The sequence below is a fragment of the Amblyomma mixtum genome, chromosome 2 (genome assembly GCF_055824585.1).
Source record: "Amblyomma mixtum isolate Tamu chromosome 2, ASM5582458v1, whole genome shotgun sequence".
In the NCBI taxonomy this organism is placed as follows: Eukaryota; Metazoa; Arthropoda; class Arachnida; order Ixodida; family Ixodidae; genus Amblyomma; species Amblyomma mixtum.
This window is the reverse complement of record NC_143013.1, coordinates 16,301,262-16,313,507: the sequence shown is the minus strand read 5'-3', so window position 1 is coordinate 16,313,507 and position 12,246 is coordinate 16,301,262. Positions and strand designations below refer to the sequence as shown.

The 12,246-nt window shown below is 48.3% G+C and overlaps 1 protein-coding gene across 1 annotated transcript; it reads left to right on the top strand.

Moving 5' to 3' along the window:
• Positions 1–5,525: 5,525 nt before the first annotated feature.
• LOC149358530 (palmitoyltransferase ZDHHC20-B-like) lies at positions 5,526–11,758 on the top strand. The gene is made up of 4 exons (XM_089568848.1): positions 5,526–5,750; positions 7,940–8,166; positions 9,376–9,736; positions 11,261–11,758. The coding sequence occupies exons 1-4, from the start codon at positions 5,544–5,546 to the stop codon at positions 11,756–11,758; spliced, it is 1,293 nt and encodes a 430-aa protein (XP_089424974.1). The 5' UTR covers positions 5,526–5,543.
• The last annotated feature ends 488 nt before the right edge of the window (positions 11,759–12,246 follow it).

Here is a 12,246-nt window from a genome sequence, read left to right as displayed (position 1 = left end):
CCCTTGAAAGAGATCAGACAGGCTCACTGCAGCGCCGCCTTGCGCGCTTTCTCTTCAAGCAGCACACGACGGTTCAGAGCACAACAGGCCAGACCCCCTCGAAAATGATGTTCGAGCGTGAAATGCGAACCCAGCTCACAGCCATCCTCCCCGAGCCAAAGGCACAGACGTTCCGGGAAGAAAAAGCAATTCCGCGCTGCGGCACGCTTAATGAGGGGCAGCGCGTCCTCGCCCGACAGTTTCTGAAAAAGCCACGCTGGGAGGAAGCTACAATTGTCAGACGCATAGGCCTGCGCTCTTGGCTCGTCAACATACATGGCACAGTAGCACGCCGACATCTCAACCAGCTGCGTAGATTTACGACGCCGTCTGAGAGCTGTCCGCCAGCGGAGAGAACACGTGCACCATCTTCCCACATAGCCTGGCACCTCTTCCCGGAAGAAGAGACTTCGCCCAGGACAGACCTAGGAGACACAGCGAACAACAGCCAGCCTACAAGTGTTTCTCCCCCGAGCGCACAAAGCCAGCGCGCCTCCACGCGTGAGCGCCGACCCCCTGCACGATACCAGGCAACTTTCTAAGGGGGAAGGAAGTGTTGTGTCCCCTTATTGCTTTTGTGTGTGTGCGCCCCCGCATCCTCCTCCTAACGACCACTCGCATCCTCCTCCTAACGACCACTCGCATCCTCCTCCTAACGACCACTTGCCCCTCGTCGCACGCTGTCGCCAGATGCCCCCCCATGGTGCGCCCCCGCATCCTCCTCCTGTTTTGGGAAGCCACTCCCTCCCGTGGACGCTTCTCCGCTCCCTCCTTTCTTCGGGCGGCCAGTTCGGCTCCTGCCTCGGTCGACGCTGGTCGCACCCTCATCGGCTTTAAATAAACGAAGTCTTAAAGTACCGTGTGCGTCTTCGCTGCATTCAACACAGCGACCGGACACGACAAATAGCAACGGAGCAGAAGAGTTATTGTTAGTTGTTCTGCACCCATATATTATGCGCTTGCGTTTATAGTTAAGCGCCGCGAGCACGAGTCAACGGCCGGAGATAAAAAGCTAAACGTTGTGACACTTCAAATTTAACACTAATCCAAGTCTCATCCAAGCCGGTTTAGTACGCTCCGCGCCTTGATTAATTAGCGCCGAAGCCAATTACTCTGCACTGACGCGTCGGTGTTTGCTCTTGTTGCCCTGAAACGCTCAGAAAGGCTGGCGTCCCCGTGCCAGCGTTGAAAGAGAGAGAGGGAATGACGAAGCACGGCTGATTACAAAACAATCTAAGCTGCTAAAACAACAGGGAAAAATTGCAGGCCAGAATACCCGAAAAAAAAAAAAAGACCGTACGTAGGGAATACTCTCAAAACCAACTTTGATGTAGCTTAGAGACCAATGAAAACTTTCTTCAGTTACGGGACTCAACTTGCTATATAAGCAAGAAAGGCAATCTGATAGTCATTCTGTTTCTACTGTGCACTATCGTGCCTATTTTCTCCTCGGTAGTTTTGTATCCGACTGCCTTCTCCTAAGCGGTAAGGTAGGTCGTATGTCAGATATTTATTCTGTAGTGTAGTTTAGTGTATGTAGTGTGTGAATATTTAGTGTGTACATACAAGATTAATTACCGCTTCTTCTCTCCAATGTTCGCTCCAAGGTACAAAAAACAAAATCAGTCGCTTGGAAATCGGTGTTGTATTTAAATATGTTCTATACCTGTTCCTGTTTGAAATCTTTCTATTTTAATTAACCCCTAAACGTTCCAGGCTTTTTATTTTCCCTAGCAAAATATGAAATACTGTTAGTGCAACTTTACGTCCAAATTTAGTGTCATTGCCCTCCCGACGCAAGGATTTTCTCAGCACTCAAGGGATATAAGGAACCTTGCGTTCAAAGCACCGCCGCTTTTTCGTCCTGCGCCTCCAAAGGAGCCAATGCTGCTGATTAAGTCAAAGGCTGTTCTTATAGTACCACATAAAGCTCTCTAATAACTTCTAAACGCTTCAAAATCCTAAGCAGGTCCAAAAACGGCGCAGGAAAGACCTCGATGCGCTGCCTGCGTTCATAGCACAGAGCACATCATTAGTTTACCACAGCGGTAGGCATCCGTAAAAAACCGCGGGTGTCAATTTAAGCGGCCAACCGCGGCAATATAGCGACAGGAGTAATGACCTCGACCGTGGCGACTAACAACTCTTCGCACCGACCTCCGCTCCGTTCCGAAGTCATACCATCTCGAAGTTTCCCTTTTTCGCAGCCGCCTCCCTCTTACATAAAAAAACGCCTTCCGCCGCTATGACCGGAGACAACGCTGCCCTGGAAACAGCTGGGCCCGACGTGAGAAACACGCACGGCTAGTGTTTCCTGGCGACGACGCACTATTTGTAAACAGGAAGAAGGAAGCGGCACTTTCTGGCCGCGGGTGTTTTATTTCCCATCTTCTAGACGTTATACCCGGACCGTGCAGCGCCTGCATGTAACCTCATAACGGCCTGATGGAGAAGCGCTACTGGAGTGGCTGGTGGCGTTAGAGTACTGCGTATTTGCACCGCATTGCGGCAAAGTCTTCAGCTGGAAGCGAACTAAACGGAGGAAGCGCAGCAACAGCGAACTGAGAGGGAAACGGCCGAGGAGGAGAGGCTTCGGAAGAAAGTTTCTATTGCATGAGACACACAACAGGCCAAAGGGGCATAAAAATATCTACCGCGTACAAAAAGAAGAAGTTATTTCTTGCTTTTCTTTTTTTATTTTTACTAGCAAAGTGAGCATCGTGGCACTAGAAGACAGCATATGAAAACTATGGCACACGCCTCAGAGAAAATACTATGACAAAGATATAACACTCCGAGCAGCGAAGAGTTTAAAACCCTCTGGGCACTAAACAAAACGAGGAACATTTAGAAATAAAAGCGTCCCAGAAATTTCACTCATGTCATACGCCGAAAGCGCAAAAGAAGCTAACCAGGCACCGCATAGCGGTGTTGCGATTTCGAGTGGCCACTCTCCTCACATACCACAAACATAGATCAGAAGAGTTGCACGTGTGGAAAAGGGTGCGGGTGGTGTGGACAGGTCGGCCACGAAAGCATTCTCTCTTCTTGCTTGAAACTTGCTCCGTTCTTCCTTGCTTGTTGCTGTCCAAGCAGCGAGCTGAAAACCATTTTAAAAGGTCGAATTCAAGACAAAAAGGCTGCCAAAAAAAAGTAAAAAGAAAAGAGGCACGAAAAGTATTTTTGCTCAGGAAACGATGCCAGAGTCATAAAAAGAACAGAACGCAAAAATATTACAGCTAAGCTTGCCGGCTTAGCGCATAAACCAGCGAAAGGTGATTTGCGTTAGCGAGTTAGTGGCGTGAAGTTGCAGGCCAATTTTGACGTATCACAGGTGGTTGATTGAGTTTAAATGAGAGCGCACGAATGGCATTTTCTAGCATGCGTATTAAGTACCTTTTAATGTTCGTTAAGTACGTGGTTACAGGAGTTCATAGGCGAAGTGTGCTCTATTTTTTTGTCAGGAACTGGGGCCCCAGTACAGGATCAGTGCATGTTCAGTAATTATTGCGCAAGTTCTGCGCAATATCTATGCAGGTTTAGTGCAAGTTAGTTAAAATTTAGTGCAAGCTTACTACAAGCTCAATGCATGAGAAAACCATTCAAACAGCCCTTGTGTATTTGATTAACAATGAAGCTTTCAAACGCAAATCAATTAGCTTTATTTATTCAATTTACTCTTACTCTTGTTCGCTGTACGCAGTTTATTGGCGCGTTTCGGTTGACATTGTTGAGAAGACTGCCTTACATAAGTAAATATATACACAGGTAGCTCTCGCAGCTATGGGTTTATAGGTACAACGGTTGTTGGAGGGCTACCGATCAAAGTGCCGCTAAAGCATCTGCAAGGTTTCCACGGATTGCGGCTAGGATTCGATTCCATCTCTTCAGGTGCCTGTTGCAGGTTGCTCGGGAATCGCGCGCCCTCATCGGGGCTTGCAAACACGGGCAGCATCCGCAGCTACACCTGGGGACCGAACACCTGCTTCTGGTAGCAGCCAATGCCGAACGAGTCAACAGACGTCTGGAAGGCTGCGGACAAGCGGTATCGCTGCTCAGCCCTACTGTGTGGTAGTGCCACAGAAAGCTAATCATTACAACACACGGGCAATTAGCAGACAGAGCGAGGAAGCGGAGCAAATTAAAGCCGACGTCGAAAGAGGTGGTCTTGAAGGCACTGTTTCGGACGACTTAACCCGCAGAATACTAGCACGTACGTATACGAGACCCAAGCAAATACAGCCAAGCATCACAGGTAATGGACCCAGTATTGCAATAGGTTGGTTTTACTTTGGCCCTTTGTAGAGCCCTTCTTTGCCAGTGCGTTCCCAATATAGGACCGTGCTGATTGGAGAGTCAACACCAGCGCCAGGGGAACCCATTTGAGCAGCTGCGACAGTCAGTTATGATGACGCTCGCTGCCGCCCTTCTGTCCGCTCACTTCGCGAGCCTTCACGGACAGGTCGTCCACGGCCCTCATGTTTTTGTTGTTTGCCTTTTTAGACAAGGGACATACCCACGAGAGACATACCTTGATATGAGTGAAGAGTTCCAAATAAAGAGGTAGAAATGACTGCAAAGTAAAATGACGAAATTAAGTTTGCATGAACAAGACTGAACTGAAAATGAAGATTCTTATTTTTGTTCATCGTCTCGTAGCACCTTCTCATGGCATTCTTCTTCGTTCCTCGTGTGCCAAAAGCGCGCCTTGACTTTTAATAAATCTTCATGATCAAGTTATCCTTCATCGTTTTGAAGCGATTGAACAGGCCACTTACTGAAAGTTCCAAGGTAACATGCTCATCGGGGCTTCGCGAAGGTCGCACTTGCGCACGGTTCAGAAGGGCTGCATAGTTGCGTTCTTTATGTAGACTGCGAGGCTGCGTGGCTAGCAGGTGCATATTTCTTGCAGCTGGACGTCCTGTTCGGCAGCTTTAAGCAGCCGGCTTAGTTTCTGGATGTAATTTCTCTTTATCTGCTAGGCCGGGCAGCTTATGTGATACACTGGAGCTTTGAATACACAGGGAAATTACAATGACGCCGAAAACAGACTTTCGCATTTAAGCGCAGGCTTCTAATCTGATTTTATGGCTAAGTTCCCAGGTGCTGTGTAATAATAACGTGGTGGATTCTTGCCGCTAGATGAATGCAAGCCCCAAGTCTCCATCTTTTTGTCCCTGACCAATCGACATCTGACCGCTGGCAAAGGGCAGGATTAATTGGAGAGATGTGGGAGAGGTCTCTGCCATGCAATTGGTGTAGTCAGGCTGATGATAATTATGATGACTCAACAGACACTGGCCATCGTTAACTCGCCGTTCTCTGTCGGACAGATAGATATGGCTTGACTCTACAAAATCACCTGGAGCAAGATGACGTTTCCTTTAGCTGCAGCTAATTCCACTGATGTTAATTCGTTGGCAAAGCGCTTCAAGAATAATTTTGTGTGCGGCGCACGCGGAGGTTGTGTTGCCAGTAGAAGAAGAGAAAGAAGAACTGTCCCGATGCCAGCGGTCCCCGCCTTCCCGCTTCGCCGAGGTTCGGCGACCGAGTGGCTTCCCGTCATCGGAGTCCTGGCCACGTTCGGCTGGTCCTACTACGCCTACGTGCACGTCTTCTGCCCAGCCCTGGTCAAGGATGACGTGGAGAGATTCTCGCTGGTGTCGCTCTTCCTGCTGCTCCTGTTTCTGGCACTGTGGTCCTTCCTGCGGGTGCGTATTGCGTGCTGGGTGAAGGCGTGGTAGAGAGATGAGGATAAGTCTAGGACGTGCGATGGCTTTAGCCGAGGCCACGGATGAGGAACATTGCAGGGTGAGCTCTCAGCTGGTTTTCCAATTTATTCAATTTTCATAGAGCTCCCTCGTTGGGGTAATACATAAGGTTTGGAATCAGCAGACTAGAGATGAAAAACAATGCCACGTGTGTTTCTATACCTATAGGATGCTATTTAAATTTTCAGCGAACGATCATGGAGGACAGGTGATATCGACAGTATGTTGGGAAAGGCCGTTCCAATCTTTAGCTGCACGTGGAAACCAGGAGGCTGGAGAAGTGAATCTGTTCACAGACAGGAAAGCATGAAGTGAGTGGCTAGAGCAGTGACGTATGTATGATGCTGGCATGGTGTTGGTGCACGATGAAGTGACGAGTAATAGGGCTTGTGGTACAGTAATGCGGCGACGAACCGAGAGAGACGATGTTGCAAATTCAGCTTTTGGGGCTGAGACACTTACCTCTTATGTATAAGAAGAATTGTTGACCCTCGGAGCACGAGTTTGGACTGCTTCTAAATTGTTTATTAGGACAGCGTAATGCAGGTTCCCTATGGCGCGTGCATATTCTAGTTAAGGTCGAACGGGTGACTTGCAAGCAAGAAATTTTGACGTGAGCCGAGGCGAAGGTTAGTTTTAGTAATCCCAGTGAACTGTTACGTGATCATATCAGCTTAGAATTTTGCGCATTGTGTGTTAGGTCATAAGATAATGTGATGCTTTAATATTTGAGTACTCTACAAGCGTGTGTATGTGCCCCAGTAGCTATACGGGGTAGCACAGCCGAGGCTGGAGATTATCGCAAAGATGAAGATTTTGCCGCTCCGCTTATTAACGAGTGCACTGAAGGGTGCATGTTCAGCAGTCTCTCAAGGTGACAGCAGTTCACACTTGGTAGCGAGGTGCTGGAAGTGGTAACGGAATACGTTTACTTAGAGCAGGTAGTGGCCGCTGATCCGGAACATGAGAGGGAAATAACTAGAAGGAGAAGAATGGAGTGGAGCTCGTATGGCAGGTTCTTTTGAATAATGAGTGGCAGTTTACCATTTTCCCCCAAGACAAAACTATACAGCAGCTGTATTTCGCCGGTACTCGCCTATGGGGCAGAAACGTGGAGGCTAACGAAAAGGGTTAAGCTTAAGTTAAGGACAGAGCAGCGAGCTATGGAAAGAAAAGTAATAGGTGTAACGTTAAGAGACCGGAAGCGGGCAGAGTAGACGAAGGAACAAACGCAGGTTAGTGACTTCCTAGTCGAAATCAAGAGGAAGAAATGGGCTTGGGCAAACATGTAATGCGAAGGCAGGATAACCGCTGATTCTTAAGGGTAACGGAGTGAATTCCAAGAGAAGGCAAGCGTATCGGGGAGAGCCAGAAAGTTAGGTCGGCGGATGAGATTAAGAAGTTGGGGAGGAGGAATAACCGCAAACTTGACAGGACTGAAGATCGAGAAGAGGACAGGACGAGCGGTTACCGCTCGTCCTGTACTCTTCTCGATCTTCAGTCCTGTCAAGTTTGCGGTTATTCCTCCTCCCCAACACGTCTGACCAACTGGCCCAAAGCTTCCCCTTGTTGGAGATTAAGAAGCTTGCGGGGATATGGTGGCCGCAGCTGGCAAAGAACAGGGTTAATTGGAGAGACATGGTAGAGGCAATTGCCCTATGGTGGGCTGGTCAGGCTTGTGGTGATGATGATGAAAGGGTGAATTAAGCGTCAGATCACAAGTTATTTCGATGTATTAACAGTGCAATACAATAATTACGTATCTAATAAGAAGTTCCGCAGTCGAGGACTGAAACGGAGCTCTGTTTACATCATCACATTAGTTGTTTCGAATGGCGAACAAAGGCTTATCTGGCGGTAATTCTGCCTTTAAGGATAACTGCTGGGTGTCAAAGTTGCGTTCATTCCCTAACCAATCTGCACTTATCATGCCTGTGACGTGTCTTACATTGTTGGATAATCCTAAAAGTGTTCGAGCCAAAAACGCATGAGTGACGAACACTTATCTAAGCTCCCAGAGCTGTTCGAAATTTTCTCCTAGAGATTTCACGTCTTCTCTACAGCGTCAGCAGGATAACAAAGTAAAAGAGGCTGGTAAACTGCGAGGCTTTCATTGGGTTGCATTCCAGGCGATCACTGCGTCAATCCCGGCCGTTCCGACGCGGTACTACTTGAGCCCCGTGACCCGCGGCATGATCGAGGACAGCAAGACGTACGAAGAGCGTAGGGCGCTGCTGGCAGCGCTGGGCGCATCTCGCGGCATCCTGACGCGGGCCAACGACGGCAGCGTCCGCTACTGCGACCAGTGCGGCCTTGTCAAGCCGGACCGCTGCCACCACTGCTCCTCGTGCAAAAGGTGCAACTTTACATTTTGAAACCAGAGTGACAGAGTCTCTGAAAAGCGTCCGGCAAATAGTACTGTACCAATCAGGCGCCCATTAGCCTGTGCAACTGATAAATTACGCATTCAAAGTTTCTCGTCAGAGTTGTACGACTTGTAGAACCCAGTGTCAGTAACAAGTTGATGGCGTTGGCCGTCGGAGTAGAAAAACACACGAACAATTTGATAAGATCTGAGTTTAAGTTCAAAATTGGTGTCATAATTCAAGGGTATAGAAATATTCGGTGAACGTCAAACAGGAAGATGTCCAGAAGTTAAATACTATAATAGGACCACTCTATAAGAAAAACAACTCCTTGCATTTAGGGAAGAGTGCAGACTATCTAAGAAAAAAAAACTTATTACAGTGAAACAAAAAAACCGAAATGCCCATTACACAATACGAGTTACCTTTAACGTATTAGTGATCATGTTAACAGTCAAAGAACTGAGGACACCATGATGACAGGAAGCAATCATATGTGTAAGGAATGATTCTGCGATTGCAAAGAAGTTCATCCTAGATCGTTCCTCACAACGCTCCCACGTGTTTCGTTTGCGGGCGCCTTTCCTACTAACGATGTTCAAACAGACAAAATTAACGGCGTAGGCCATACCTTTAAAAATTGTGCTTACTATGATAGCCAGGAGCTCTGATAAAGTTTCTTAGGCAGTGCAGGCGTTGCAGGTCTGCGGATGAGCTACACGAACTGTCTGTAACCGTTTTCAATTCTAAGTCATTGCTTCTTCGAGGCACAAATTGCATATCGAAAAATATATCGCAGATAAACCCTAAGCGGAAAATAACGCTCCCGTCCACCACTCTTAACAAAAGCATGTTCTATACATGTAGTCCCAATCCACTTAAGAACGTTGCTGACTTTCGAGACTACGGATCCTCTTTGTTCTATGCACCTCTGTAATGCTGCCCTGGATTTATTTCTAAGCCACGGAAACTCCTTCTGGGCATCCGAAATTCTGATGCCGAGAAGTACATTTCTTATTCTGGTCTTACCAAGTAGATAACAATGAGACTTGGTTGACCCGCCACTTTAGTCACTTAGCTTAATTAAGTTAGAACTGCTCTCACAAGCAATCAAATTTTCGCTTTCTTCCCCGCAAGCATGCTCTTTTTGATGTTAATCTGTATTAGAATTAACTCCTAAATAATCCACTGCCCTGCAGGTGCATCCCGAAAATGGACCACCACTGTCCCTGGCTGAACAACTGCGTGTGCTTCAGCAGCTACAAGTTCTTCCTTCTCACGCTTCTCTACGTGGCGCTGCTGGCAGTGTTCACCTTCGTAACCACCTCTTCCTATGCGTGGGACGCCGCTAACACGCTGGAGCTGACCGCCGGAAGCCTGGTACACATCGGGTTCCTGGCGGTGATCGCTGGCGCCCTCACCGTGCTCGTGGCCGGCTTCTTCAGTGCCCACATGCGCCTCGTTTACAACAACGAGACCACGCTAGAAAGCATCCGCGCCCTCTCCTTCGCCGACCCCGGGGACTCCTTCGACATCGGCCCCTTCAAGAACTTCGCCCAGGTGATGCTTAATACTACGAGGCAGCCATTGCCCAGTTATTTCGCTAATTATAGGATAAACGGTACACCGGCGAATATTTTGATCTAGCCATGGACACTTCAGATTTGTTGTCCAAGTGAAAGCTGTTTATACGATACCTCCCAAAACGGAGTTTTAGTGTGGACCGATGACTCCTCGGTGGTAACCTCCTGGTGGTTGCACTGCGATCACATGGAAGGGCTGACAACCATAGGAGGGTGTTAACTGCTCAGCAGGTCGCGCTGCAAAAATGCACAGGGAACATCATCATGAGGCAGCGTGAACCGAGCACATGTGACGTCAGAGCGCAGAACGGAGGAGGAGCACGTGCGAGCACGCAGCAGTTGAAGTGACGTCATAGCCAAGCGTTTCTTGCGTCCTCGTCTTTTTGCGCTAGAAATTCGGCAAATGGGCCAGCTAGCCTGTAAGTACGTTCTTGCGTGTTGTCAGAGCGCGCAGCAGTTGCATTGCTATTGCTAATTCACTACAGAGGAAGAAGCCCGCCGCCGCGCTCAACGACATGAAGAACATTGCCGTTGTAGAGACAAGATCGTACCCGTACCGTATATGCTGCCGAACAGGAATTCGATCGGCTTCGGGTACAGATCGATCATCGCCGGCAGATGTGAGCTGCGTGTGAACATAAACAGCATAGGCGATCGAGAGAAGAGGCGGACTTGGCTGTACGGGGTCCTGCGACAACCCATTTGGGCTACATCTACAGCAAAAGCGCGAAATTTAATCTATAACTCTCGCTGCATAATGAGCTAAGCAGCTCAGCTTAGCACAGTTGGATTTATTTCTGTGTAATGGTGTGGTGGGTAAAGGAAAGCATATTGTGCGAAGCTTAACGTCCCGCGTTTTGGCCACGTGCGTGCAATGATAGACGCTGTAGTGGGGGCTCCAGATTAATTATGCCCTGTGTGGTTCGTTAAGGTGCACTGGCATCGCGCAACAACCTTGCGTTTTTTAAACATCGCCTACATCAAAACCCAGCAGCCGTGCTGCGATTAATCTCTTGACGTTTGGCTCAACAACCCTGCTCTTCAGACCCTGAGCCACTCCAGCAGGTACCGAGAGTCGTGAAAACTGTACAGAGAACCATGTGGCTCTCGAAATTGAATGGCTGGTTATAAGTATGAAAATCCGGCTGTTGTATATTTTCTCGGAAATATACCCTCTTTAAGATCTATTTTCTTTACGATTTTTAAGGTTTAAGTTCTTGAAAGTTTAATGGCTATGAAGAAAGGAAAGGCACAGTAACTGCCCCAGTCTATGCGAACACCTGTACTGCTCCATGAAGGATTCATGAAGGACGGAGTAAAAGAAATGAGAGCGAGAATGCCTGTGGTCACGTAAGTATAGGTGGGAAGATTCAGCCAATTGAAGCAGTTTGTTTAGGCGTACTTCTAGTTATGTGCTAACTCCATCTACTTCCAAATGCCTCATTAGTCAGATGGCATGCTTTCCATGCTTATGACATCATGCCTCGATGTCCTTGTGCAGGTGTTCGGCACCAGCGTCTTCCTCTGGCCATTCCCCGTCTTCACGAGCCTCGGCGACGGCGTGCGCTTTCCAACGAGGCTGCACCCGGACCCAGACTTCGTCGCCGAGATGGAGTTTGGCCAACTTTCATCTAGTCTCCTTGGAAAAGACGTTTCGTTCAGCCTGGCTTCCACAGAGACCGGCATCGCTGAGCTTAAGCCCACGTGGAGAACCCCCTCCTCGCATGTTCCAGCATCTGTTCGTGCGCAGCTTTCTTGTGCCTCGGTGTCTCTAGAACAAGGAGACGCTTCCGCACAACAACGCGCGAAATCAGCAACCACTGTTGTACCGCCCGCCTACAAACCTGGGCCTTTCCTGCGGCTGGCGGCGACTGCCAAACAAGGACTTCTCGTGCATACCGCCAAGAAGAAAGCGCCTGCGCAAAAGCGAACGAAGACGTCGTGGTACTTGGCAACCTATGCACCTTCGGGAAGCGATCGCTGCGTCTACGATTTGTGATGAGACTGTAGGGTGACGTCGTGGAAAGCGCCTGACATATTTGACAGCGTAATGACTGTGTAGTGACGGGCCTTGGAAACATTACAATGAGCCCATGTTTCAAGGAAATTTACTGACGATCATACAGAACCCCATACACTTGCAGTTGGGGATGACAAGAGGACTTGCGCATATATAAAGACCTATGCCAACAAGCGCGGTAAAATGCTAAGCAGGGAAATATCTTTTATTTTTGGTAGGCCGGCAAAGAACGCTACCCTAAACACACGAACGCAAACACTTACACACGCACGCACACGAACCTGAACAATTATTTCGCGGCATCTCTTAAAGGGAGACTGAGAACTCGATACAATTATTGATCAAATTGTGAGCGTTTTTCTGGCAGCATAAGACCGATATATGGCTGAGGGAAGTGAAATTCAAAACATTTTCCCTCACACCATTCGAACTCGTGACTACTTGATTCTATTTTGAACAGAATGGAA

Bases quoted from the DNA above. Each gene is read 5' to 3' on its own strand.
- LOC149358530 (XM_089568848.1), top strand. From the start codon at position 5,544: ATGCCAGCGGTCCCCGCCTTCCCGCTTCGCCGAGGTTCGGCGACCGAG. The intron at 5,751-7,939 runs GTGCGTATTGCG...GTTGCATTCCAG, and splicing joins CACTGTGGTCCTTCCTGCGG to GCGATCACTGCGTCAATCCC. The intron at 8,167-9,375 runs GTGCAACTTTAC...ACTGCCCTGCAG, and splicing joins CACTGCTCCTCGTGCAAAAG to GTGCATCCCGAAAATGGACC.